The sequence below is a fragment of the Octodon degus genome, unplaced genomic scaffold (genome assembly GCF_000260255.1).
Source record: "Octodon degus isolate 3935 unplaced genomic scaffold, OctDeg1.0 scaffold00235, whole genome shotgun sequence".
Taxonomy (NCBI): Eukaryota; Metazoa; Chordata; class Mammalia; order Rodentia; family Octodontidae; genus Octodon; species Octodon degus.
Window position 1 is genome coordinate 2,674,543 of NW_004524811.1, and position 25,320 is coordinate 2,699,862.

General features: G+C 40.6%; 1 protein-coding gene across 3 annotated transcripts in view; it reads right to left on the reverse strand.

Moving 5' to 3' along the window:
* The window catches only part of Tec (tec protein tyrosine kinase), a 150,537-nt gene that overhangs the window by 17,778 nt on the left and 107,439 nt on the right, over window positions 1-25,320 (reverse strand). For 2 of the 3 annotated variants that reach the window (XM_004645666.2, XM_023705997.1), the window contains exons 4-9: window positions 20,255-20,336; window positions 19,477-19,605; window positions 15,765-15,805; window positions 13,934-14,109; window positions 7,889-7,954; window positions 2,402-2,456 (exon numbers count right to left, since the gene is read on the reverse strand). In XM_004645666.2, coding sequence (XP_004645723.1) covers window positions 2,402-2,456; window positions 7,889-7,954; window positions 13,934-14,109; window positions 15,765-15,805; window positions 19,477-19,605; window positions 20,255-20,336 — 549 coding nt within the window. The remainder of the gene's footprint in view (window positions 1-2,401; window positions 2,457-7,888; window positions 7,955-13,933; window positions 14,110-15,764; window positions 15,806-19,476; window positions 19,606-20,254; window positions 20,337-25,320) is intronic. The other variant, XM_004645667.2, reaches the window with a different exon arrangement.

Genomic DNA, 25,320 nt, shown 5'->3' on the forward strand with positions numbered 1-25,320 from the left:
ATAAGACTGTGAAATTCCAATAGGTGCTGCGCACATGGGAAAATGGTTATTGAAAATGTAAATCTTAACAATTGAGTTTCATTTCAAACATTGTTCATATTTGCTATAAGCTTCAAATCCTGACTCAATATCATTTTGCATCTATACAGCATTTTTCCTGTAAATATCAAGTGCTCTTTATAAGAGTGTATTTAAATATCTTTAATTCCCCTGGAGTTTGATGTCAAATGTTACTCTGCGCAGAAGGAGAGATGGAGGCACAAAGTACTTAAACAGAGGAAATCAAGTCAGAACTGCTTGAATATTGGCGAATGAAGACAATGCTAAATGGGTAACAGATAAATCCTTAACAGGTTCCAAGCAACAGAAAAAAAACTGAGCCTCAAATACTTGCCTACCAACAATCTTGTCAAGTCAATCTCTAGCATTTACACTGTTTTAGGATTAAAAGTGTGTTTCACAATTGAAAAGTAAAGTAAATTTTGTTCTTATTCTTAAGTAGATCTGAGATAAAATCCTATAAATCACCTGATCAGAACAATTACAATAATTATGGTAATTGATCAGTAAAAATATAATAACTTCCATTTGTGTCCTGAAAGCCCACTGTTCTAATTTTCTCATATGTGAACGTATATAATCCTGATAACACTCTTGCAATGTAGAAATGCCTCTTAATCCATGCCTTACTTCATGAGGAAAAAATACACACACACACACACACACACACACACACACACACACACACTTGACAGAGAAAAGAATGAGAGAAGAAAGAGAGTCTAGCACTTGGGAGGCTGAGGCAGGAGGATCACTGAATTTGAGGCTACATAAGTGAACTACATAAGTGAGCTCAACACCATCCTGAACATTATAGTGAGACCCTGTCCCAAAGGAACAAAAACAGGGTCAAGGATATAGCTCAGTAGCATAAAACATTGTGTTTTCCACCTGCCTGGAGCACAAGGTCCTGAGTTCAATCCTTGACACTGAAGAAAAAAAAAAAAAAGAGAACAAAAACAAACAAAAAACCAAACAGTGTAGAAAGGCTGGATAGCTTGCTGCAGGTCACAGAGGGAGTAGCAAAGGAGGCTCGGGACCCCAGCCACCTAGCTGCCCCCTCCTCTGCAGGGGCCTCTCACTGTGAGATCTGCTGGATGGCACACAGGGGTCCTGCAGGGGTGAACACTGTTAGGGGTTGGCTGAACAAGTAAAGTCACCGTAGTTACTTTTGCAGCATAAACTACGGGAACAATTGAAAAACCTGGACTGATGCTGATAAACAGGAGAGAACAATTACTAAACAGACCAGCTAGCTCATAAATGCAGGGAGCCGCAGTCATCTTCTAATGTAGTACTTCTGTCTCACACAGATACGAAATTAGAATAGGAAAGTCATAACCAGACTCGGTTCTTCCTCAACTAAGTGCAATTTCCTCTGCATATACTTGATCTTCTCCCTTTATTTTTCTATCGTGTGAGAACTTCAGCACATTTTTCCTAAGGGCGATTAATATATTATTAAAATTCATCGATAAATAAGATCACATGATACAATGTAAATTGTTCTACAACAACTTTGAGCAAAAAAAGAAAAACAACTTAAGTACAAAAATCAAGATGCTAAGTAATAAATCAATAAGAAAGAAAAAAAAGAAAATGTTGTGTATATGTGTCTACTCTTAAGGCTTAAATTGTGTCACTTTCCTCATAACCCTCCCAAAAAAGTCTACAGTCCCAAGCCCCAGTATTTTTTAATATGATCTTACATGGACATTAGAGATAGATGTTTTATGAGTGTTTTTGGTGTGTGTGTGTGTGTGTGTGTGTGTGTGTGTGTGTATCCAGGGTCTGGGTAATTTGCCAAGTATGGGCTAAGACTTGCATCCTCCTGACTCAGCCTACAGAGTAGCTGGAATACTGTCACCTGTCACCAAACCCAACTGAAGACAGGCTGTCAAGTTAAAAGGAAGTCACTAGTGTGGACCCTAATTCGATATGACTGGCACCCTAATGAAATGAAGTATGTATACACAGAAAGACCTGTACAGAGTGAAGAGGATGTAAATAAATGGAGAGCCAACAGCCTTGTGTAAGCTAAGGGGAGAGGCCCACAAGAGTCTCCCCTCGTAGCTCCCAGAAGGACCCAGGTCTCCCTCCTTTGCCTTGGCTTTGGGCTTCTAGCCTATGTAACTGTGAGGCCAGAAAGTTCTGATGTCAGAACCACTTAGTTTGTGGCACTTTGTTACTAAGCCCAGTAAACTAAAACACCAATGTTTTCTTTTAAATAACATTAGGGAAAACCTCTTTATAGCATCATGTTTTTATGTGAGACCACTTATAAGATACTCATTAAAATTAACTTGTGTTGAACCTTTCACCAAGAAAGCATAACACTCACCTCAGTTCTGAGGAGCTGTTCTGCCTTGCTTCTATTTGTGTTTCTGCAATACCATCTAAAGGGGAAAAATACATAGATATTTAAGCCCTCAGAATTTTACAAGGCGTTTTTCACAGGTTATCTTTACAGGAAGGACTAATAAATTCATCAATAACAAATACAATAAATAAGAACGATGCAAGACATTACTCATCACCTCAATAGACAACACTAATGTTTTGATGTAAGTATTCCAGGCCTTTTCCTACCCATAATTTTATTAAAATAATACATGTATGTCAACATTCTTATTATTTCATTAAAATGAGATCAAACTCTACTTGAGGCATCATAGCTTGAATTTTTCACATGATTTTTTTTGCAAATTATTATAGTTTTATGTATATCAGTTAGGATGTGTCATGATTTATGTAAATTGTTCATTACTTAACATAAAAATTGTTTTTAATGCACCATTATTGTAATTGCAGCAAGAATGGATGTTATTACACCAATTCAAGCATGCAGGAAGCATCACTTTACAGTGGCTTGAATTCAAATGAAATGCAGATTTCATTTCAAGTCCCTATGTTGGCTCTCCACTCAGTGTACAGGAGAAACGGAGTGAACTTTAAGTGCAGGCTGCCCGGCTCTTCCAGACATGCTGCCTCCCTGCACCCCTAATCTCTTGTGGTCACCCAAGCAGCTCCTTCTCTCCCTCCAGTCCCTCCCCCTGCCCCAAGCCACACCCTACAGGTCCATGCCCTTTATTTCCCATGGGGAAGCCCTTCTCCTGATGGTGCCATCTCCCACCTCATCCTCAGAGGGACTCTCCCTCAGTCTAATCCCTTCATGTGACTTCATTTTGTAGGATTTCTTTATTTATTTATTTATTTTTTTGATACCAGGGATCGAACTCAGGGCCTTGCAATCGCCAAGCAGGTGCTTATGCTGCTGAGCTATTTCCCCAGCCTCTGTTAGATGCTTTTTAACACACTCAGGGACTTCAAATGTGAGCAAGCCAGTTGGAAGCCACTGGAGCATTGGTGTTCCCACCACCATTTCATTCTTTCATAAGACCCAGCACCTGCCTGTGGCCCAACAAACACCTTGGAGGAGTGAACATGAAGGATTCCCTAATGGAGGAAAGCAAAAAAAATACAAAAAACAAAATACAAGAAACTACAAGATCTCTTTCTGTTTGGATTCTTCATAGCAGCAGAATACACTTTATAAGTTAGGAATAACAAGATTTTCTTTTTTTTTTTTTTTTCTGTACCGACGATTGAACTCAGGACCTTGAACTTGCCAGGCAAGCACTTATTCTACTGAGCTATCTCCCCAGCCCCAATATATTTTATTTGGAATCTGATGTCATGAACCAGGCTCAGAATTTTCAACATTTTATTACTATGTATTCTGCTTCATGAAATGAGACTGAGTTCAATGAAACTGATCAATCCATTTCTGAATGCAATTGAGAAATACAATACAGTAGGAGAATGAAATGAATTCTAGCCTTGAGCCTTCCCCACTGATACATGAAACATTTTTAGGTGCCAAAAAGTCATAAAAATAGTTAAATAAAGATAAGTAGAATGTTATACATTTTAAACTAGTAGGATGTGAGATATGAGACATTTCTATTTGCTGGCAACAGAAGATCCAGCCCCACATCTTCACAGACAGCGTAAGCAGTGGAGCTCAAGAGCAGGAAATGAGAAAAGCTAATCTTCTCATGGAGAAATTAGCCCTAAAAGACTGAAAGAAGGATGTCCCTTCCTAATCTACTACATTCCATCTACTGGGAAGGGTTAAAAAATAAGGGGAGGGGCTGGTGAGATGGCTCAGTGGTCTAAAGCACCTACTTGGAACAAGCTAAGCTAAGCAAAGCACAGGGACTGCGGTTCAATCCCACAGCACCACATGCCAGCCAGCCCCGCCCCCTGGTGGCCACACACACACAAAATAAAAAATAAATAAATTAATTAATTAATAAAAAAAATAAGGGGAACTAGAGAACTCACTGCACAGAGAGCATACTCACTGGAATCCTGTTCCAACAGAGCATTCTTGTGGTGTTTTTCAATTCCATGAAATGGATGCTTCCATCCTTGGGATATTATAGTTGGGATCTGGGATATCTTCAGAAGGCCTAAGTGTTAAAGGTGTGGTCCCCAGGGTGGCACTATTAGAAGGCTGTAAAACCTTTTATGGTAGGTGTGGCCTTGTGTCATAGAGCTATGCACTCAGAGGGGACTGTGGGACTCTGCCCACTGCCTCCTCCTGTCTGCTTTCTGGCCATGATGTAAGCAGTTCTCCCCCATACACAATTCCAACCATCATGTGCTTCTTGCCACAGGCATAAAATGAGCCAAATAGATTACAGACTGGAACCTCAGAACACAAATCAAAGTAAGTGTTTTTGAAAGTTAATTGTGGGCTGGGGAGATAGCTCAGTGGTTTAAGTGCCTGTCTGGCAAGCACAGGACCTGGGACTGGTCTCCAGCACTGCATGCTGCACTGGCCCTGGAGCCTTGGGTATGCTATGCTGGCCATTTAAACTGAGCATGGTGGTGCATGCCTGTAACTCCAACGCTGGGAGGCTGAGACAGGAGGATTACTATGAGTCTGAGCTATATAATGGGACCCTGTACCAAATAAAGATGAGATTTTCAACAAAAAAATTATTTTAAAAGTTAATTGTCTTAGGTATTTTTTGTGAAGCTCAGACTTTATAGGTATGTTGAAGGAAAGAGAGAATAAAGAGGTAGGCACAAATCAGCTGATGGGTACTTCCCAATGGCTTTTCATGGCTTAGCCCATGATACCTATCCCCACTGTCACAGTTTGGATCTGTAATATTCCCCAGTGACTTATATGTGGAAGGCCTGGTTCTTAGTTTGTTCTGCTATTGGGAAGTGGTAAAAACTGTAAAAGGTGAGGCCTAGTTGGAAGAAGGAGGTCACTGGGTCCATGTCCCTGAAAGTTACACTGGGGCCTGAGGCGCTTCCCCTCTCTGCTTCCTGGTTACAAGCTGAGCAGCTTTGATTCATGGTGCCCACCTTGCCATAGTGTTCTGCCTCATCACAGGCCAGCAACAATGGAACCAGCCAACCATAGACAAAAGCCTCTGATACTGTAAGGCAAAATAAATCTTTCCTCCTATAAATTGATTTCCTCAGGTATTTTAGCACAGCAACAGACAACAGACTGACACACCTAAGCAAAGAGAAAAAGATTCATCCTATCACAAAGTGGCATGCATGCAGGTAGCCTGTGAAGGAGCCAGAGAGGGCAGCCACACACCTCTGTCTCAAACCTGACACAGAGACAAAGCTCATCAGACGTCAACCTCTTCACTGTCAGAGCTCTACCTTTGGAAATTATGTCCAGGATTGGTAGGTAACTTGTCAATATATTCTCAGACATCACAGCCCTAACATCCAGTTGTTTGAACTAGCTGGTCAACTGGACATCTCAGAGAAACAGGACTTCATAGAATATCTAGACAAAGGGGAAGAAGAGGCTGGTCACAATCCTTCCTAGAAAGGCCAGAGCCTGACCAGGCTTGCTGGGGAGGGTAAATTTTCTTCATGAAAGAAAACAAGGCAATATGAAGGAAAAATATAAAATGACCAACCAAACAGCCATTACCCTTTGCCTGTTCTTCACTCGTGGAGCTGTCTCCTAAGCTGTCCATTCAAAGCCTTCATCCTTCTGCACTTTCTTCCTGTACCTTTCCATGGAGAACACCCCTCTTGGTCTGTCAGCAGTTGTTCTGATCTCCTCACCAACTGTTCTCTGGGTGCGGAGGTCAGAACTAGTTTACTAAGAGCCCTAGCAGCCCTGGGCCTGGCAGTCCTAGATCCAGGCCAGGGACAGACTGTGGCCTGGGATTCCCCATCAGTCGACCCATACGAACAGCACAATGACTGACTCAGTAGCTGATGGAAGGCTTATTTTCTAGCATGGGGACATGGAAGAGGCATTACAGATTGGGCTATGGCTAAAATAATGCAAAACATACCATGTAGCAGGAAAGCAGCACAGAAGAAGAACACTGCTTGCTCACAAAGAATACACCTTTCCCCTGTCATCTGCCTGGGTGTGGCACAATATCACACGGAGTCCTGGCCCCAGCACACACGCAGAGGGGACTCCCATGCCAGAGGCCACACAAAGCAGAAGCAGAGTCATGCAGAGGAGGAAACCCTTCATAAGTGATTACATTTCCAAATGACAATATAACCAAAATGCTCATGGCCATGAATCATAAACCCTGGCACTAAAAATCCTTCCTTGAAATCCCAAGAGTCCTAAGTGGAGTTCCCCTTATTAGAAAGGGATTATCTGCTTCTCAAGCATCCACCTCCCCAGTTCCCAGTGAGTTCTCTATCCTAGCCTTGCAATCAGGTTCAAGTTTTCACCTTTCAGGACCTTCCGTGTCTCTAAGGGCTTTGGTTTCTTACCCTATTCTATCCAGATAGTCGTGCCTCCACGACAAGGACGCCTGCAAACGCGCCGTGAGGCAGTGCCAACATCGTAGCTATATTCACACACAGCTTGACAACGGCACACCCAGGCTGTGGTACCTGGAACCCATCACCTCTGAGCTACAAGCCTGCACAACTCTGTAACACAACTGCAATTATTTGTGTATCTAAAATACATTTAAACCTAGAAAGGTACAGGAAATACTAGGTAACAGGAATTTTTCAGCTTGCTCACAATCTCGTAGGGCCACTATCAAACAGAGTCACTTTGGGTCAAAATGTCTTAAGTGGCACATGATTGTATATTGTTTATACTTCTACCTATTTCTAAAAATCACTTTTAAGAACTTAAAAAGATGTATCACTTCCTATTTAGTCCTTTTCTAGATATTAATTTGTGATAGAATGAAATGGAATGCAGCTATGAAAATAATGTCAAAAGAAAATTAATAGTAAGAGGATGTATTTACTCATAATATATCATTGCAGCAGAAAAATGATATAAAATGGTAAAAGCAACATGATTTTCTTTTTAAAAATAATAAAAATATTGAAAGGAAATATATTAATATAGACAAAATTAACTGATTTATGAGTAATTTTTTCTTAGATTTTTTCCAGTTTCAAGATTTTTTAAACAATAATCCTATGTTATTGTTTTAGTCAGAAAAAGACAAAAATATGATATTTTAAAGCTGCTCTTGGAAATGTTATTCCTATATTTCTAATGAATGAACAATGATCTGTATTTCAAATTCAGTTACACTGTGATTTATTTAAAATCAATTCAATTGTGAATGCTTATAGAACTCCACCCAAATACCTTCAGGAAAAATGCATTATGGGTACTAATTTTCAGTTTTTTTACCATGCCAGACAACTGAATTAAGGATATGTTGGAACCACTTTCTAAAGATAGTAAAAAATATCCATTAGTCTTCAAAATGCCTTATGTAACTGGAAAATGAAAAAAATATCATTTTCCACGCTCAAAAAATAAACATTTACTTACTCATATTGATCTAAATTGTTTGATTTCTTTCCTGTTACATAATTACTTGGGATATATCCTTCAGTCCTAGAAATGAGAAAGATATCTGTTAGGAAAACAGAAATGGCTGAGAGATTATTTAAGAAAACGAAGACTACTAATTTTCTGGAATAATTTAAAACATATTGCCTATAGCATGGAAGGAAAACTGGCTGCCCCCCAGTAATTCCATATACTTATATCACTTGACCCTTTCCAAAGTACGACCACACTTGATCTCACACAGGCAAACACCAGTGTACCCATTTTCTGGTGGGGAAACATAAAGGGACTTTTCCAAGGCGCCAAAGCTTGCCAGCAATAGGGTCAGAACTTTAACTCTGAGTCATGACCAGGCCTAGTGTTTTCCCAATATTCCACAATGCTTCTCTAGAATTCAGTTTCTTAGGGTGTTTTAAAGAAACTACTGCTTTACTAGAGTGAAAGCACTGGATAAAAGCACCCACCAATGATCCCATAGGACAGTTTCATAAAAGGTAGACCCTGACCTCTACTAATTTGTAGGGTGTTAAAAAGACAAATTCCTTAGAAAGGGCAAGCTTTTGTGTTTAATACCCTGTACTGCAAAAAAGAAAAAAAGGCCAATTCTTGAATCATACTCTAAGAGATTCATATTGAGAAGACCTAATGGGATCAAGGAATATGCAATTTTATCCCAGACTACTCGTAATGCACACCACAGTTTAAGAAGCATTCAGTTGGTAGGAGTCACGATATTCAGTACAGAAGACAGATACATTGATAAAATTAAAAATCAAGTAAAACTTAGGGCCAGCCAAATAGCTCAGTGGATTAAAGTGCCTGCAAGCAGGCACAGGGACTGGGGGTTCGATTCCCCAGGCCTGCCGTGCCGGCCCTGCCCCTGGGGGATGCTGAGATGATGATTGAGACTGGATATGGTAGCGTGCCTATAATCCCAGTACTTGGGAGGCTGTAAAGAGGAGAATCACTATGAGTCTAATCTAATAGTGAGACCGTGAACACCCTTTAGACCTTTCCTTAAAATATATATTAAAAAAAGTAAAACTTAATGATTTCAAATTTGAATTTGAACTACTTACAAAAACTCATCACATATAAGTACACATATATGCAGGCACACACATATGTAGGCACACACATATGTACCTGTATGCAGCCCTTCTGTATTGAGAAAAGCCTAAAAGCAATGACAATCCAGCAGCAATTAGAAACCAAGCATTGTGGGTTGGCCACAAAGCTCAGCATACTAAAGCGCCTGCTTAGGCAGAGCGCAACAGTCGGGGTTCGATTCCCAGCCTGCTGTGCTGGCCCAGCTCCCAGGGCACACTGAGATAGCAATTGAGTCTCGGCGTGGTGGTGCATGCCTGTAATCCCAGTGCTTGGGAGGCTGAAAACAGGAGAATCACTATGATTCCGATGTATGTAGTGAGACCCCATAGTCCCTATAGACCCTGTACCAAATGCATTAAAAAAAGGGAGAGAGAAAGAAAAGAAACCAAGCTCTGTGATTGTCTCTAAATAATCTGACTAAACTTGTACTGTAATGTCATGTAACTCAGTAGTGTCCCAAATTTTCTGATCAAGGAGATTATAGGGCCAAAGAAGAAAGTGATCGATGATATAGAGTGTGCCTAAGGAAAGTCATATGAAGAGAAAACATTCTCTCAGGCTTTCACAGAGAGCACACTGGCCAAGCAATGGCCATGACTCATCCATATGGCTGACACTGACAAAAGATCTACAATCTGAGGTACAGGATCTCAGGATAAATCCTGAGGGGATTTGACTGACCTTATCAGACCCAAAAGCTACAACTCTTGTTGCATAGGTCTTGCTTTATCTTGATCTTAACCATCCAGCAGAAAAGTATAAAAATGAAGTATAAGAAGTAAAGCCATGCTGTTATGTTGAGCTGTAGGGGACTCAGGTCAACAATTTCTGACATTGCAAGTCAAGCGGAAGACCCAATACTATTATGGATTACTGAACTCTTTTAGAATATTTTGCTGAGTTTACACACCTATAATATTTAAATGATGGAACTTAACAAAAAAAAGGGTATACAGATGAATGTCCATTTTCTATCTGTGTATTCAAAGTGGTTAGGATAGACATATAGTTACATTCTCTTAATGAATAGAATGATTTGTTCTAATGGTGTCTGTAAATAGGATCTCAAGTCCGCATCTTGTACAGCAATTAACTACTAGGAAGAATGTATGCAATGTGTTAATTATTGAAACTGTCCTACCAATTTGGTTTGAAACTGTCTCATTGCTATTTGTTTCTCAATAAAATTATGGAAAAAATAACATTTAAAATAAATAATCTGACTAAAAAGAACCAGCATGCCTTGGGTAAATGTCAAATTGTGAGTTTGACTAGGAAACACACCAGGTGAGTTAGAGCTATTTTACTAAGCCAGAAAGCAAAAAAGTTAAGAAAGACTAGTGAGATTCTCAAAGGAAGCAGCTTTCACTGAACCAAGAAGGACCATTCAAGCATACAGCATGAGGATTGCAAGGGACTGACCTCAGCCCATGAGGCTAACAACAGTGGTCTAGTCATAAACTCATGCTTCTGGAAACTGATAAAACTGAAGGATTAAAAATTCTATCTTTTTTCTACTACAAGAACTTAATGAACTCAGCTCTTCAGCTCTTCAGAGAATAAATGTACTAGAATTAGCAACATTAGAAAACCACCATATTGTAATCCCTAAGGAAACAATCACTACTGGGTGTCAAAGTCCCTGAGGAAAACACAGATGGAGATGACGGAGGACAAAGGCTGACACCTGGACCATGCAGCGTCTTAGTATCACTAATAGTGGGACAGGCAGAGATTGCCTTCGAAAGTGATCAAGCCCCTAGCTCCTATCACCAGTTTTCATAAGACACAACATTGTTATGTTAAGTGGTACCAAAGGAAGCAATCAGCCTAATTCAGAGTATGGTTCATCTTGTGGGGTAAGTGATCAGATTTCATTAATAAACCAAAAATGAGAAAAAGATGGCAACAATTATAGAATAAAAAAAATATAAGCAACATATCAGCCAAAATGCTATGTATGGATTGTTTTTGAACAAAGCAACAGTGAAATGTATATTAGAGCTAATCAGGGGAAATGAATTCAATTGTTAGTACCATCTTTAGGCCGGGCCACAAGCACCCCTGCTCTGACTCTTTGAAGAGCTCTGCTAAAGTCCATATTACCTCAGTGCTCTTCCAGAGTATCGACTGGGTAATTAGGATTCTAGAATTCCTTGCCCATTTCTAAGGTCTACATGTCCCTCTCCTCTGAGTCTGCTGTGCTGGCCAGTCACGTACAGTGCCTCCCACTGAGGCCCAGGGGCAGCCATGTTGCAGGGAGCTATGGCAAGCCATGTGGACACAGCTGGAGTGGATGGGCTGGAAAAGGTCACAGTGCACAGGAGAGATGTAGCCATGGCAGAAGGGGCTGGGAGAGCAGCAGTGGGCTCCAGCTTTCTGACATGGAAATCTAAACTCAAGCCTTGCTTTTCTTGTTATTTGAAGCTACATTTGTCAAGCTGGAGGATAAGCAACACTTTACCAGTTTGTCAGCCTGACTTATGATCTAAATATATAAATATATGATTTATAGGCTATCATCTGCCCTTCCTCTAGGCTCAATAATGATAAGGAAAATTGTATAGATGGTATTCATGTAAAATATTGCTAAGTATGATCATGACATGGCAGGTCTTATTTTTTAAGTTTTAAGAAGTTAAAATTAAAAGTGAAATGACATGATGACTTGAATTTATTTTTAAATACTCTAGGAGAAAACTCAGGGTAGACTGAGAAATCAAAAATAACAAAATGTTGGAAATTTTTAAAGTCAAGTAACAAGAAGTTTAAGGACCCAGGTTTGATCCCCAGTACCACATGCCATGCTGGCCACTGAAACCGGGTGTGGTAGTATACCCCTATAATCTCAGCACTGGGGAGGCTGAGACAAGAAGATCACTATGAGTCCGAATTTTATAGTGAGACACTGTACCAAATAAATAAAAGATTAAAAAAATACTTTAGGGGTCAGCAAGATATATCAGCAGACTGAAGTGCCTACTTAGGCAAGTGCAAAAAAAAAAAAAAAAGTAACAAGAAGTTCTATTATATTATTGTTACACCTTGAGGCTACATGATCTCCCAAGGCCTCATCAACTCATAGGTGGGGCTTTTGGAGGTGGCTGGATCTGTGGTATGTGAATGTAGATTAATGCTATGATACTGGAACTAAGGGCATGCGGATCAGTCCACTGACTGGATTAGCAGAGTTCTTGGTGTGGATAATGGAAGTCCCACCCTGGGTGTGGGTGGCACCAATCAATAGGCTCACAGCCTGCAGGGAAAAGGAGACAGGAGAAGCAGGCTTGCTGCTTGGTGCCCAGTGGTGGCTGCTGCCTTCTACCTGCCACGTGGTGATCGGTTTCTCCTCTGTATTGCCACTCTGCTCTGTGCCACCCTGCCTTGGAACCAGCTGACTGTGGACTGAAAACTCTAAAAACTGAGAGATAAATAAACCTGCCCTCCTATAACTTGTGGGAGTCAGGTATTTTATCCCACAATGAAAAAAATAAGTGTTATGGTTTGTGTCTACATGTGCCCCTAAAGCCTGATGCAGTCATGGGGTGGTTTCTAGAATTTCAGATTGATTCATCATTGAACGCTGAGGTTGTGGGTGTGAGTGCTACCCCCACCTTGGGGCAGGTAGTCTGTATACAGTATGACTGGAGGACAGAAGCTTACTTACTGCTGTTCTTCCCTTTTTGCTCTTGCTGCTTTTGCTGTTTTCCACCATGATGAACTGCTGCCCTCTGCCATGTGCCACTCTGCCCTGGTGCCAACTATTATGGATGGAAACCTCAACAAACTATCAGCTAAATAAACTTTTACTTCCTTAATTGTGGATGTCAGGTATTTTGACTCAGCAATGAGGAGAAAAGTAACCAAGATACTGTTATTTAACTTTGTTGGTATTCAAAAATTTCTCATACTGAAGCCAAAAAGATACCCATGTCTTGTGTTTACTGAATCTACCCATATATTTATCCGTAAGGTTGAAAGACTTGTCCTTCCCTAATCCTAAATTATCTGGTATAAATATTGCTCTTTGTTTATCTTCATATATGTATATGTGTATGTATTTTATACACACATACATAAGTGAAAGAGAAATTTGAAATGACTGTTATACTGTCTGTATAAATATACATACACCTACATAGAAAGACAAGAATCTAAGATGAAAATATGATAAGCTATTTCTTAGACAAATCTAGCATTTCAGGATATAGCTTAGTGGCAGAGTTCTGAACTAGCATGTACAAGGTCCTGGAATCAATCACCAGCAAAAAAAGAAAAAGAAAAAGAAAAAGAAGGAAAGAAAGGAATCAATTAAGGGAGAGAGAGGAGGAAGAGGGGGAAAAGAGGAAGGGAAAGAAACCCCTAACTCACTAACTGTAGAAGTAACAAAACATAAATAGTAAGTTTCTTCAAGGTTAAAATAATCAAATTAGGGCCAGCCAAATAGCTCAGCAGATTAAAGCGCCTGCAAGCAGGCACAGGGGCTGGAGATTCAATCCCGGCACCTGCCATGCTGCCCGCACTCCCAGGGCATGCTGAGATGGCAATTGAGACTGGGTGTGGTAGTGTGCACCTATAATCCCAGCTCATGGAAGGCTGTAAACAGGTGAATCACTATGAGTCCGATCTAGTAGTGAGACCCTGAACACCCTGTAGACCCTTCCCTAAAATACAAAAAAAAAAAAAAAAGAGAGAGAGAATGAATGAGAAACAGACCAATGTAACTTACAGAAAGTATTCTTACAGAAAGAAGTGACTGATAATTTTTATTCACTGAATGACAACTCAGAATACACTCTGAATCTTCTCGGTAGGGGCTTTAACTTCGGCCCACAGAACACATCTCATGTTGTTTTACTTGGCACTTAACTCCCATCCACCATTGCTTGGCACACATGGTCAGGGAATACTTACCCATACTTATCCCTTGCCCTCCACCAATGGATGTCATTCTTTTCCAATATGATATACTCCTGACCTCTCTCTAATCTGAGATCATGTGCTTCTGTTGCTTGGAAATCATACATTGCTATGACTATTTCTTCACTGTTATCCTCTTCTTCAGGAGGAATTGGTGGGGGAGGCCTTCGCTAAGCAAAGAAGACATTGGAAAGTTTAGATTTATATTCAAAAATTATCAATGAAACAAAACACGAAATGCTTCACACAGAATAAGGCAGAAACTTCAAGTCTAAGTCACCTAGAGCCTAACATAATTTGATCAAATCAACATCTAATAATGTTGATGCTGCTAAACTTCTCGTGACTTTCAGAACATAAAAGATGGAGCTGGAGGTGCATACTTGCAATGTTAGCACTCCGGAGGTTGAAGTAGGAGGACTGCCGAAAGTTCAAGCCCTGCTTAGGCTACATAGTGAGTTCAAGGTCAGACGTCAGTGAGACCTTGTCTCACAGAAAGAGGAGGAAAAAAGGAGAAGAAGGAGAAGGAGGAGGAGGAGGTAGGCAAAATTAGCTTTAAATTTTTGCTCAGTGTAAGGGACAGCTTCCCTGGGAGAGGCAAGGGTGACAGATGTGCAGACACCAGGAGGACTAAAGGTGGATGAGCTACTGAAGTGGCCTGTAATACAGAAACAGTGCACCACAGAATTTTAATGGATCTCCTTCCAGTCAAAGGAAGTTCTACTTCTTTATATCTACAAGGTACAGGCACATGCTTAGGATCTACCTTTTCTCTCCCTTTTTCTTTTTTAAATTTAATTAAATTTTTTTGACATAGAATCTCACTATTTAGCCCAGGCTGTCTCTGAACTTAGTGATCCTCCTGCCTCAGCCTCCCAAAAGCCAGGATTACAAGCATGCAGCACAATGCCTGGCTTCATTTAATCTTAAAATTGTTCCCATTCCCATGTTATAACTGAGGTAATAATGGTATAAGTAACCTATCAAAAGTTGCTCATATCAAATTCACATCAACTCAGTCACTGAGTCCAAAGTATGTCTTTTTCTACCAATACCCAAATGCCTAAAGGAGTATCATTAAATGTTTCTAAAATACTCTTCTGTCATACTGTGGTCTTACAACTGAAATATACCTTTTAAAGTCTCCCACTTCTTATACAATTCTGTATGTAAGTCAAGCTATCAGTAAAATGCCAGAGGGTAACAGATCGCACAATAAAATAGGAGAGCAGCTTAGTGGTAGAGTTTGCCTAAAATGGATGAAGGCCTGGGTTTGAGACCTGGCACTGCAAAACTAAAAAGCAGGACATAGTAAAATCTCACAATAATAAAATTCAATACAATTGATACTACTCAATACCAAAAACAACTCAAAAAATCCAGAGCACAGTCACCGCCAAGCTGGTCTCATGGAAAAGCAGCGGCCCACAAATGAATGCAAGCTCACGAAGTGGCTAAGAATGTTCCGTGTGAAACTGTACCATGCTAGTGGTAGCTGAACTAGTTTTGTAGATTAAAAAAAAAGTGGGGTGAAGGGTACATGGAGTATCTACATTACTCCCTTCAAATGCATGTGAATCTGCAGTAATCTCAAAACATGAAGTTTGATTTTAAAAAGTGAAGAGAAACTTCAATAACAAGCTACTGTTTAGAAAATCAGGGCCAAGGAATTAGCTTATGTTCAAGGAGAAAGGAACACATGAGGAACTTAAGTTCTGGAGTCAGACTGCAGATAGATAGATAGATAGATAGATAGATAGATAGATAGATAGATAGACCAATCAAGGCTTACAGACTCAACTTCTGAAAGAGAAAGCCCACATACCTTCTTTGTTTCTGGTGCTGGGGGTAGTGCCTTTTTTATACCTGAAAATGCCAGCAACAAAAGCAGGTTAACATGTTGCCTGCCCATGGTCAGATGAACACACAAGGAAACCACTCTGCCAGGCACAATGTCCCTGTCAGCGTGTCCTGCCGCCGCCTAAAGTGGGCTCTCAGCAATGCCTGCCACTCAACACTGAGCTGAGTTACAGCAGTGTCCTCTACTTGCCTGTGATTTTACTTCTGATGCTTTCCACGACTCAATCACAATATAAAAATATTAATCAGAAACTTCTAGAAATAAACAATAGTTTTACATTGCACTATTCTGAGGGTGTAAGTCTCACACTGGAGGGACTGGTCCTTCTGGGATGTCAATCATCCCTTGGTCCACAGTGCACACCGCACCCACTCCACTAGCCACTCAGCTGATTGCCTGGTAATAGTATGCCTGTGTCCAACTAAGTCTTATTTTACTTAGTAATAGCCTCAGTGTGCAAGAGAGTGATGCCAGAAACTCAGGCATCCCAAAGTGAAGCCGGAATGCATCACTTAAGTGAAGAGGTAAAAGGAAGTTCTCGACTTAGTAAGAAAAACATTGAATATAGTCCAGCAGTCCATAATAGTAGTGGGTTATCTGCAGGACTGGCAATGTCAGAAGTTGCTGACTTGAGCCTTTTACAGTTCAGCATATTAATATGGCTTTATTTTTATGCCTCATTTCTATACTTTTCTGCTGGATGGTTAAGACTTACTTTGCTGAATTCATGCACCTACAATATATGAATGGCAATCTCTGACAAAAGTGAACAAAAATGGGGGATATAAATGAAGGACCATTTTGTAGTGAAAATCTCTCTCTCTCTCTGTATATATATACATATATATATATATATATATGTATATGTATGTATATACAAAATAGCATAGATATACAGCTACTTTCTCCTAGATCAATCACAAGAAAGTTTTGAACTAATAGTATTTAGACAAGATATCATGTCTGCATCTTGTACAATGAATAACTACTATGAAGATAGCAATATGCAATGTATAATTATTGTAACCTTCCTAGTAACCTGTTCTGAAACTGTCTCATTGCTACTTTTTTCTCAATAAAATTAATGTAAAAAAAAATTATATGCTCAGTTTTTTTTTTTTTTTTTTTAGTGGAACTGGGGATTGAATGCACGCTCAGTTTCTGAAGATCTGCACTACAGTAAGATATACAAAGTGTGATCAAATATATGGTGAATTTTTAAATTAAAAAGAATTTATTACATTAAAAGATGCATTGCCGGGCTGGAGAGATGGCTCAGTGGTCTAAAGCACCTACTTGGAACAAGCTTGGCAAAGCACAGGGACCACGGTTCGATCCCCCAGCACCGCATGCCAGCCAGCTGCGCCCCCTGGTGGGCTGAGCTGGCCACACACACACACACACACACACACACACACACACACAATAAATGTTAAAAATAAAAATAAAAATAAAAGATGCATTGCCATTCATCCCCTCAGAATACTGCTCTTACTTCAAACACACTTATCCTATTATTCTTGTCACTTTCTGAAGCAGTTCTACAGAACCTTTCATGAGTGTAGTTGTACTATTGTGGCTGCTTCAGTGTTCTGAATTGATTAAAAATATTTATATTTTATGGTCATCTTATCATTTAAAGAAAATCCAGAAATTGCACCATGACAGATGCAGTAAAAAGGTGAGGGAGGACACAGTATAATGCTTCATTTGACAGAAATGGCCATACCTGCTTTGAATTGGTTCAGGACGTTGAGGCAGCCATGGAAAGACACTCACAGGGCTGGAGAGATAGCTCAGTGGTCTAAGCACCTGCTTGGTAATTGCAAGGACCTGGGTTTGATCCTCAGTACTGCATACTATGTCAGCCCTAGAGCCCTGGGCACGCTCTGCCAGCCATCAAAATCAGACATGGTGGTGCACACCTACAATCCCAGCACTGGGGAGGCTGAGACAGAAGGATCACCATGAGTCCAAGCTGCACGGTGAGACCCTGTACTAAATAAATAAATAAATACTTTAAAAGGAAAAAAAAAAAGAAAAGATACTCACAGAAGAAGACTTCCAGAGCTACTTCCAAAAGTATCAAAAATAGTGAGTTAAATGTGTTTGTAGGAAGGGAGAGTATTTTGAGGGAGATTAATGGTAACGTGTCATTCATTGTAAGAAACTTTTCTATATTTGAACATTCACCATATTTTATCAAGTCTTATATATGTAGGCAGAAACTATATTAAAATAACTTTGAGTAAAGTATATTACTATAGCTGTCTCATTTTATTATTAGTTATTATTGGTAATCTTTTACTGTGCCAAATTTATACACTAAACTTTATCACGGGTATAAGTAGAAAAAAAGTAGCACATACAGGATTCAATACAATCTGTAACTTTAAGCTTTCTCAGGGGACGCCAGAAAGCCTCCTCCGTGGATAAGGGAGAACTTCCGTAACAACACGGACAGCTTAACAAGCTCTGGAACTCTGCCCCTTCCTCTATAGCTTACGTACTAGAGTCGTGACTGGTATGTGACAACCAGCTAAGCAGACACAGCATAAGTTCTAATCAAAGGGTTCTGTGTCTAAATGGGATGTGTCATTTTTAAATATGGCCCCTAAAAGTACCTCCTATGGATATCCTAGAGACTGTTTCTCCTTTCTCCTTCTAGGAAGAAAAAGATTGTGGAGCTGGAGCAATCCCAGGAACTACTGCAAAACTTGTCTGCCACCTGCCTTGGGATAATTATGTGAAACTGAAAAACATGTCTAGCTTAAGTCGCTGTAACTTTTGGATCTCTTTGTATAATGGGTTAGAGTGCACATTACCTAACACTAAACTTTATGAATTGAAACAGGAAATAACAGTCTTGGAAACATAGACCTTTCTCTTTATTGTGATAAGTTAATGTCAGAACATTCCAGAAAAATCAGGATGGATGGGCTTACAGGATTAGGGCTGGCTTCCTGCACAAGGGGTACTCCTGCCAAGTAGCCATTCTGCTCCTACACAGAAGCTGACTGGTTCAGATCGGCACAGTGTAGTGCTCAGTGCCAGCAAGAAAAGAGAAGTACAGGAAACCCCACCACTCTAGCTAGCACTTTTGAGTCTCCATGTATTTTTAACTAAGGTCCTCTCATTTCCAGAACTTTGAAAGGTCTGATGCATCAAAATTAACCCTAGACTCATTTGTTCCCCTAGACATTTTTGTTCATCTGGACATTTACACAGAAGTATCATTATGACGCTTTAACGCTCCGACAGATGGTGAATACACAACCAAATCTATACCATTAAGCCCAATTAAAATGAAAACGGTTCCATTCAGACTGCAGATGCACCGCCACATATATTTCCAGCTACAATCTAGAAAGGGTTTACAAATTTGCTGACAAACAAACACCTTATGGGAGAAGCTGCTGAGTGTACCATCTAGGTTTATTCTTTTAATAGATTTGTCTTTAACAGGCTGCCTTGTTGTGATGAAAGTTGCCCCCAAAGAGAACTTTCTATTCCATGAGAGGGTCCCAGGGTTAACTAAACGTGATCATTCTTACAAAGCACACCTACACTTTTCTAGAAAGTATGTTGTACTTAAATTGAAATCCTACCACTTTCTCACCATATGAATATGTTCATTCAGAATGCAATATAATTAGAAAATTAAATAATTACTTACTACTCTCAAAAAGATTGTATTTTTCACATCCAGGAGCTAGTTTTTCAGTTTGTCTGCAACACTGGTAACTTCCATCTGCCCAGAATTTAGGATGATATTTAATCATAATATTATTGTTGTTCTTTATTTCTGTAATTCACAAGCACACTGATGATTAGTGAAGAAAACCAGTCTTCAGCATGTTTGGTAGGTAACAATGTCAATCATTACTCCTTCCTCAGATACCATATTTTTTTCATGACAACACCCTCATAACATTAACTGAGAACATTCAGAAAAGCCAGATTTTTTTTTCGTTTGTTTTGCTGTCACGAGATACCCTGTCACCTGAAGGGACTGCTGCTACGCCACGATGAATAAATGCAAAAATGAGCTCGCAGCCATTTCATTCCCAGGAGAAGCAGTGAGGATTAAGCAGGACAAATCACCCAATTAAACACCTCATGAATACATCCCAAGGCTGACTACATGGGCTATTTCTTAGAAAATACTGTTCTCACAAATCCTATTATCATAAAAGGCATTTTACCACCTCCAAGCACAGTAAATGGTAGCCTGTGTTCCTTACCAACTATATACTACTAGAAAAAACCAGATTTTACAACGGGAGGTTAGATTTAATATGTTGTATCACCCACATTGACTGTCCTTAGAGAAGCATTTATTTAGGTTTAGAGATTAGAAATGTAAGGCATGCATGGGTTATAATTGCATTTTAGTGGCAATGTCATATTTCTAAAATTGTGTGTAGATTAATATTTCATTAGATGAATTTTACCTTCTTTTAATTTCTTCACCCAGAGGTCCCTGCTTTGTGCACTAGGTGCAAAAATGTAAAGTGTGTTAGCATCGTGAACAACCTAAAATAAAACAAAAGATAAAAATTAGTGACAAATATTTCTGCCTGGATCAAAGCCCTTGGTACAAAGGCACCAATAATCGATTTTCCAACCACTGAATAAAAAGTCAGTTACTTCAGATGCAAATAACCTAATTTTTTCTCTTACAATAGTACATCTGCTTCTTTATCTCTTTATCAAACAGGATACACATTTGCAAAACATGGTTTTTAGAGAACAAAAAGTCAAGATATTTCATTAATCTCTGTTTTTATTTCCACCTAATTAACTGAAGTTCCTTCAATAAATTTAGTGCAACAGGGATTATTCTATTCCAATATTTTGGTAAAATATTTTAGACAAGTGGGCTACTCTTTCAAGATCACCTTTATCTTCCCTTTGCCACTGTCAGTAACTGCAGCAGCTAACTTTATTAAGTACTGCCTTCCTAGTTCTGGGTTTTGTGCTTTACAGTAATTAATTCTATTAATCTAGCTACTATCAAGGTATTAGTATTTCTATTGCACACAGGTGGAAATGAAAGCACCCCCCCCCCGTGCTCACTCCTGTGTAACTCCAGGGAGCAACACTCATGTGGCAGGCACGGCAAACAGTGTCCCCTAATGCTGTGTCACCTAATTGCTTATTGTCATGCAGCCAATAATTGAGAAAGTCAGGATGCAGACTCAAAAGCACAAGTATTTAAACATACTGCTACCTTAAGAAAAAAACCCTGCTCAGAAATTAGATTTATGTTTATATTTTTAATATTAATAATAAGATAGAGGCTGGGGAGATGGCTCAGTAGAATAGGCGCTTTCCTGGAAAGCACAAGGGCCTGAGTTCAATTCCCAGTTCCGCAAAAATAAATAAATAAATAAATAAATAAATAAATAAATAAGTAAGATAAGCCAGAGAAATTAACACAAGAATTTTGTCATTGGGTGGACACTTTACCCCTGGTGGTCAGTCACAACACAGAAACACTGCTTAAAAAGTACATGCCTGTAACTCCCCCTTCACCATAGCAATACCCTTGAGTGGAAAAACAAATTCGTTTCATGGGTAAATGGCTTTCCTGACTCTGATCAGTAGGCAATTCCTTCTCATTTGTTTTAATCAAGTGAATGCACTCTAAAAGCCTTGCAGCCATCATAAAACAAATAATGCTGTAGACGATCTAGCACTTTGCTGGCACTATCTAAGCCATAAAAGAAAAAATGAATCCAACATGAAGTCTACTTTTAAGACATGTTTTGGCAAACCTCAGTCCCATCTAGATCTGAGCAATGGCACCAGGGAGGTAAAATGTTAACGAGATGTGGGAGATAATGTCTCTGCCCTTGCTACCTATTGTTTCACATGTCACCTAAGCTTGCCCATGCAACCACATCCATGCAACAAGAGCAAAGTTCAAACACATCACGAAAATCACTCTGAATTCACACTGATGTTCCTGAAAGAAGGGCTAAAGCTTTGGATCTTCCAGCAATCTGCTGTGTATTGCTTGAATAATTTGTTCCACTGTAATCATTTGCTGACTGGCATTTTGGGCTAGGCACTTCACATAGGCTGCCTTTTTATCTGTGTAGCAGCCCAGTTTTTTAATGGTGAACTAAAGCTAGCTTGGTCTACTACCTTGTGAAAGTAGAGCACCTTTATTTCTGTAAGATACCATCCTGCACACAGACTGATGAGATGCTTGGGGCCCTGTGTCCTCCCTTCTGCAAGCCCCAGATCATACTAGGAGGGCTGTCTTTCCTATCATCCATGAGGACAGATCTGCAGCAGGGGAGGGGGGAACAGAGGGAATCAGGTTTCTCACAGGCTTGGGTCCTCCAGTAAGGAGCAGCAGAGGCCATTAGGAAGGAACAGCTGGACAGGGCTCCCTTGCCCAAGGGCAGAAGCCACTTGACCAGGAAGGAAATACTCTTGGTAACACTACTAAGTTAGCAGCTGTCTTCCTTATAATATCTTTATTAACTTGTTCATTTCTTCAACAGACTTTAATAACTATGGGGTAACAGAAATAGCACAGGGGTTCAATGGACAGGGCTGGGTTTAAAACCTGGAAAGGACACACCAGTTCCTGGGAACCCTGAGCTGCCTCCCACAAGAACTTGTCCAGAGAATAGCGAAGGAGGTATCCTACTTTGCAGGTGGTTCCCTGTTTTCTCCTCCTTTATATCATCATTGCAGCTCAAATTCACCTCTCCTTGATTAGTTAATTTTTTTTTAATGTATTTGGTACAGGGTCTCACTATGCAGCTTGGACTGGTAGTGATCCTCCTGTTTTCAGCTTCCCCAGTGCTGGGATTACAGGCGTGCACCGCCATGCCTGGACTCAGTGGCCTTGCTCAACATGCACAGGGGCAAGGCCAGCACAGCACGCAGTCCCAGGGATCAAACCCTGGTCCCTGCACTTGCCTAAGCAGGCGCTTAGTATGCTGGGCTATTTCACCAGCCCTCCCTGATTAATTTTTATGATTTCTTTACCTGTTTTTAGGTTTAATCACTTCAACAAATTTAAGTAATTCCAGGATGGAATGTTTTCTGTTCTATGTTTATCATCATTATTAAACTCATGTAAGATTTACAGACTATATCTCTTTCACTTGGAAACAGCCTCATCAAAAATTCTAATTCTGAATCTAGAATCATGGAAACCATAAGTTACTCACAACTACCTGCCACCTTCTAAAATGTCTCAAACCCACCAGATGTGTGGCAGGAGTGACTCTTTGCTAAACAGTAAACAACAACAGACAGAGAGGAGATAGACACACACACTCACACATGCCACTGTAGCTGTACTCACCACCTTCAGCTGAGACTAAACTGGGCTTACCTCTGGGCTGGGCAGTAGCTACAGTGTTAATGACAGTGGTAGCAAGAGACGCAGCAACAAGAGAGTAACACGCAGCGAACGCCTTGCTCTTCCTACCTGCCTCAGCAATTCGGGTTTCTCAGTTACTCCCCACAGCAACTCGGCCAGGTGAATACTGATATATTGCTTCCATTTTTTGGAACAGGAAGTAGACACAGAGAGGTTAAGTGACTCACAAAAGCCCACAGAGGTAGTAGTGACAAGTTGTGCCTCAGTTTGGGTTTGGAGTTGCTTCCTGTCCCTGCTCATTACTCAGAGAAATAGCAGATACAAAATGAGGAGTGGAGAAAAGAGTTGAACTGTAGTCCTTTCTCCTGTGCTGCTGTTGGTCACCATAGTGGAAAATACTACAGATGGCATTTTAAAGCTTAACAGATGCAGGTATAAGGCGTTCAAGTATGGAAGCCCATTGCTTGATCTCTCAAACTGGTAAATGCTTATCGGGAAAGTGACTTATAGTTTCATGGTAACAATTAAAAACCAAAACTCCAGAGGCCAGTGAGATAGGTCACTGGACTAAAACGCCTGCTTAGGTAAGCACAGGGACTGCGGTTTGATCCCCGGCACCACATGCTGCACCGGCTTCATCCCCTAGAACAGACTTAGCCTGTTACAGAGTCCGGGCATAGTGGTGCATGCCTGTAATCCCAATGCTGTGGAAGCTGAAAATAGGAGGATTACCATGAGTCTGAACTGCATAGTGAGAGTCTTTAATAACCAAATACATTAAAAAAAAAAAAAAGCCTTCACTGCAATAATACCTGCAAAAAGATTTTCCCAGCTCACCTTCTCCCCTGTCTTGAGTAAAAATTTTCCGTGATGTACATTGCTCAAAAGAAAGCAAAAGATGCCTTCTACCCGAGATGCAGTGCTGAAGGCCAGAGGGGGCCCTCTGATGCCTCCGATGAGCTCTGAATGTGAGGTCCAACCCCACACTCCTGAGGGCCGAGGGTGCTGTGCACCCAGAGCCTGAATGAATGTGGAACTGCCCTGCACGCTGCACCATCCTCCTCGAGGCGCACAGGTGCCCTTGGCTGACCTTCACAAGTTACCCTGGGTGAGTTGCCTACTGTGTGGGTAAGCCTCTACCTCCTCTGAGAATAATATGATTTTTACTTATTCATACTATCTGTGAACAGGATCATCATAAAGGAAAATGAAATAACACGACACTCCTTTTAAAAGAGTGTTCAAATTGGTAAAGAAAACTTCATGGTGTTTTGTCCAGTCCCAGTTCCCCCTCCTTATTCTAAGTAGTCTCATAAATCTGAACTGGAGTAGAAAAAAGCTAGGGTTTCCAGATTCAGGACCATTGGTAGACCCTGACAACCAAAATAAGGCTAAGGCACTGTTTCACAGAAGGTGTAAGCAGTTCATGAAGAAAAGCAATTACTGGGGACGACCCGGGGCCTCCGGATCCTGAATAGACCCAGAGCGCAGGCCCGGCAAGTGAGTGAGATGACCCCGGCCATGGGATCCTGAACAGACCCAGAGCACAGACCTGGCAAGTGAGTGAGATGACCCAGGCCACGGGATCCTGAACAGACCCAGAGCACAGACCCGGCAAGTGAGTGAGACGACCCAGGCCGCGAGATCCTGAACAGACCCAGAGCGCAGGCCCGGTGAGTGAGTGAGTTGACCGGGCCCGCGGGATCCTGAATAGACCCAGAGCGCAGGCCCAGCACGGAACCCTTCAGCAGAACTCCCTGCAAAGTTGCTAGAGGCAAGACCCACCCAGCTGATTCAGGAGCAGAACATCTTGCCAGAGAGACACAAAGGGTTCAACTCTAATGCCTGCAGCAGAAAGAAGTGGAGCACAGCAGCCAGATCCAAGCAACACCCACGTGAAGGAATCTGAATTTCATAGATCCAGACCTGGTGCTAAGGTAATAACTCTTTCTAAGTTCTACACCAAAGGTCAGAAGACAGTGGTATACAAAATGACAAAGAGAAGGAACAAAATGCAGTCTCAGACCCCGAGTCCACTCAGTACAAATGCAGAAGACACTAGCTCTGAGGAAACTGGAAACCACACACCAAATATCTCTGAAATAATAGCGTTGACAGTAAAGAATCAACTGCAGAAAGGTATAGAAGAAATCAGATCAGAAATAATTT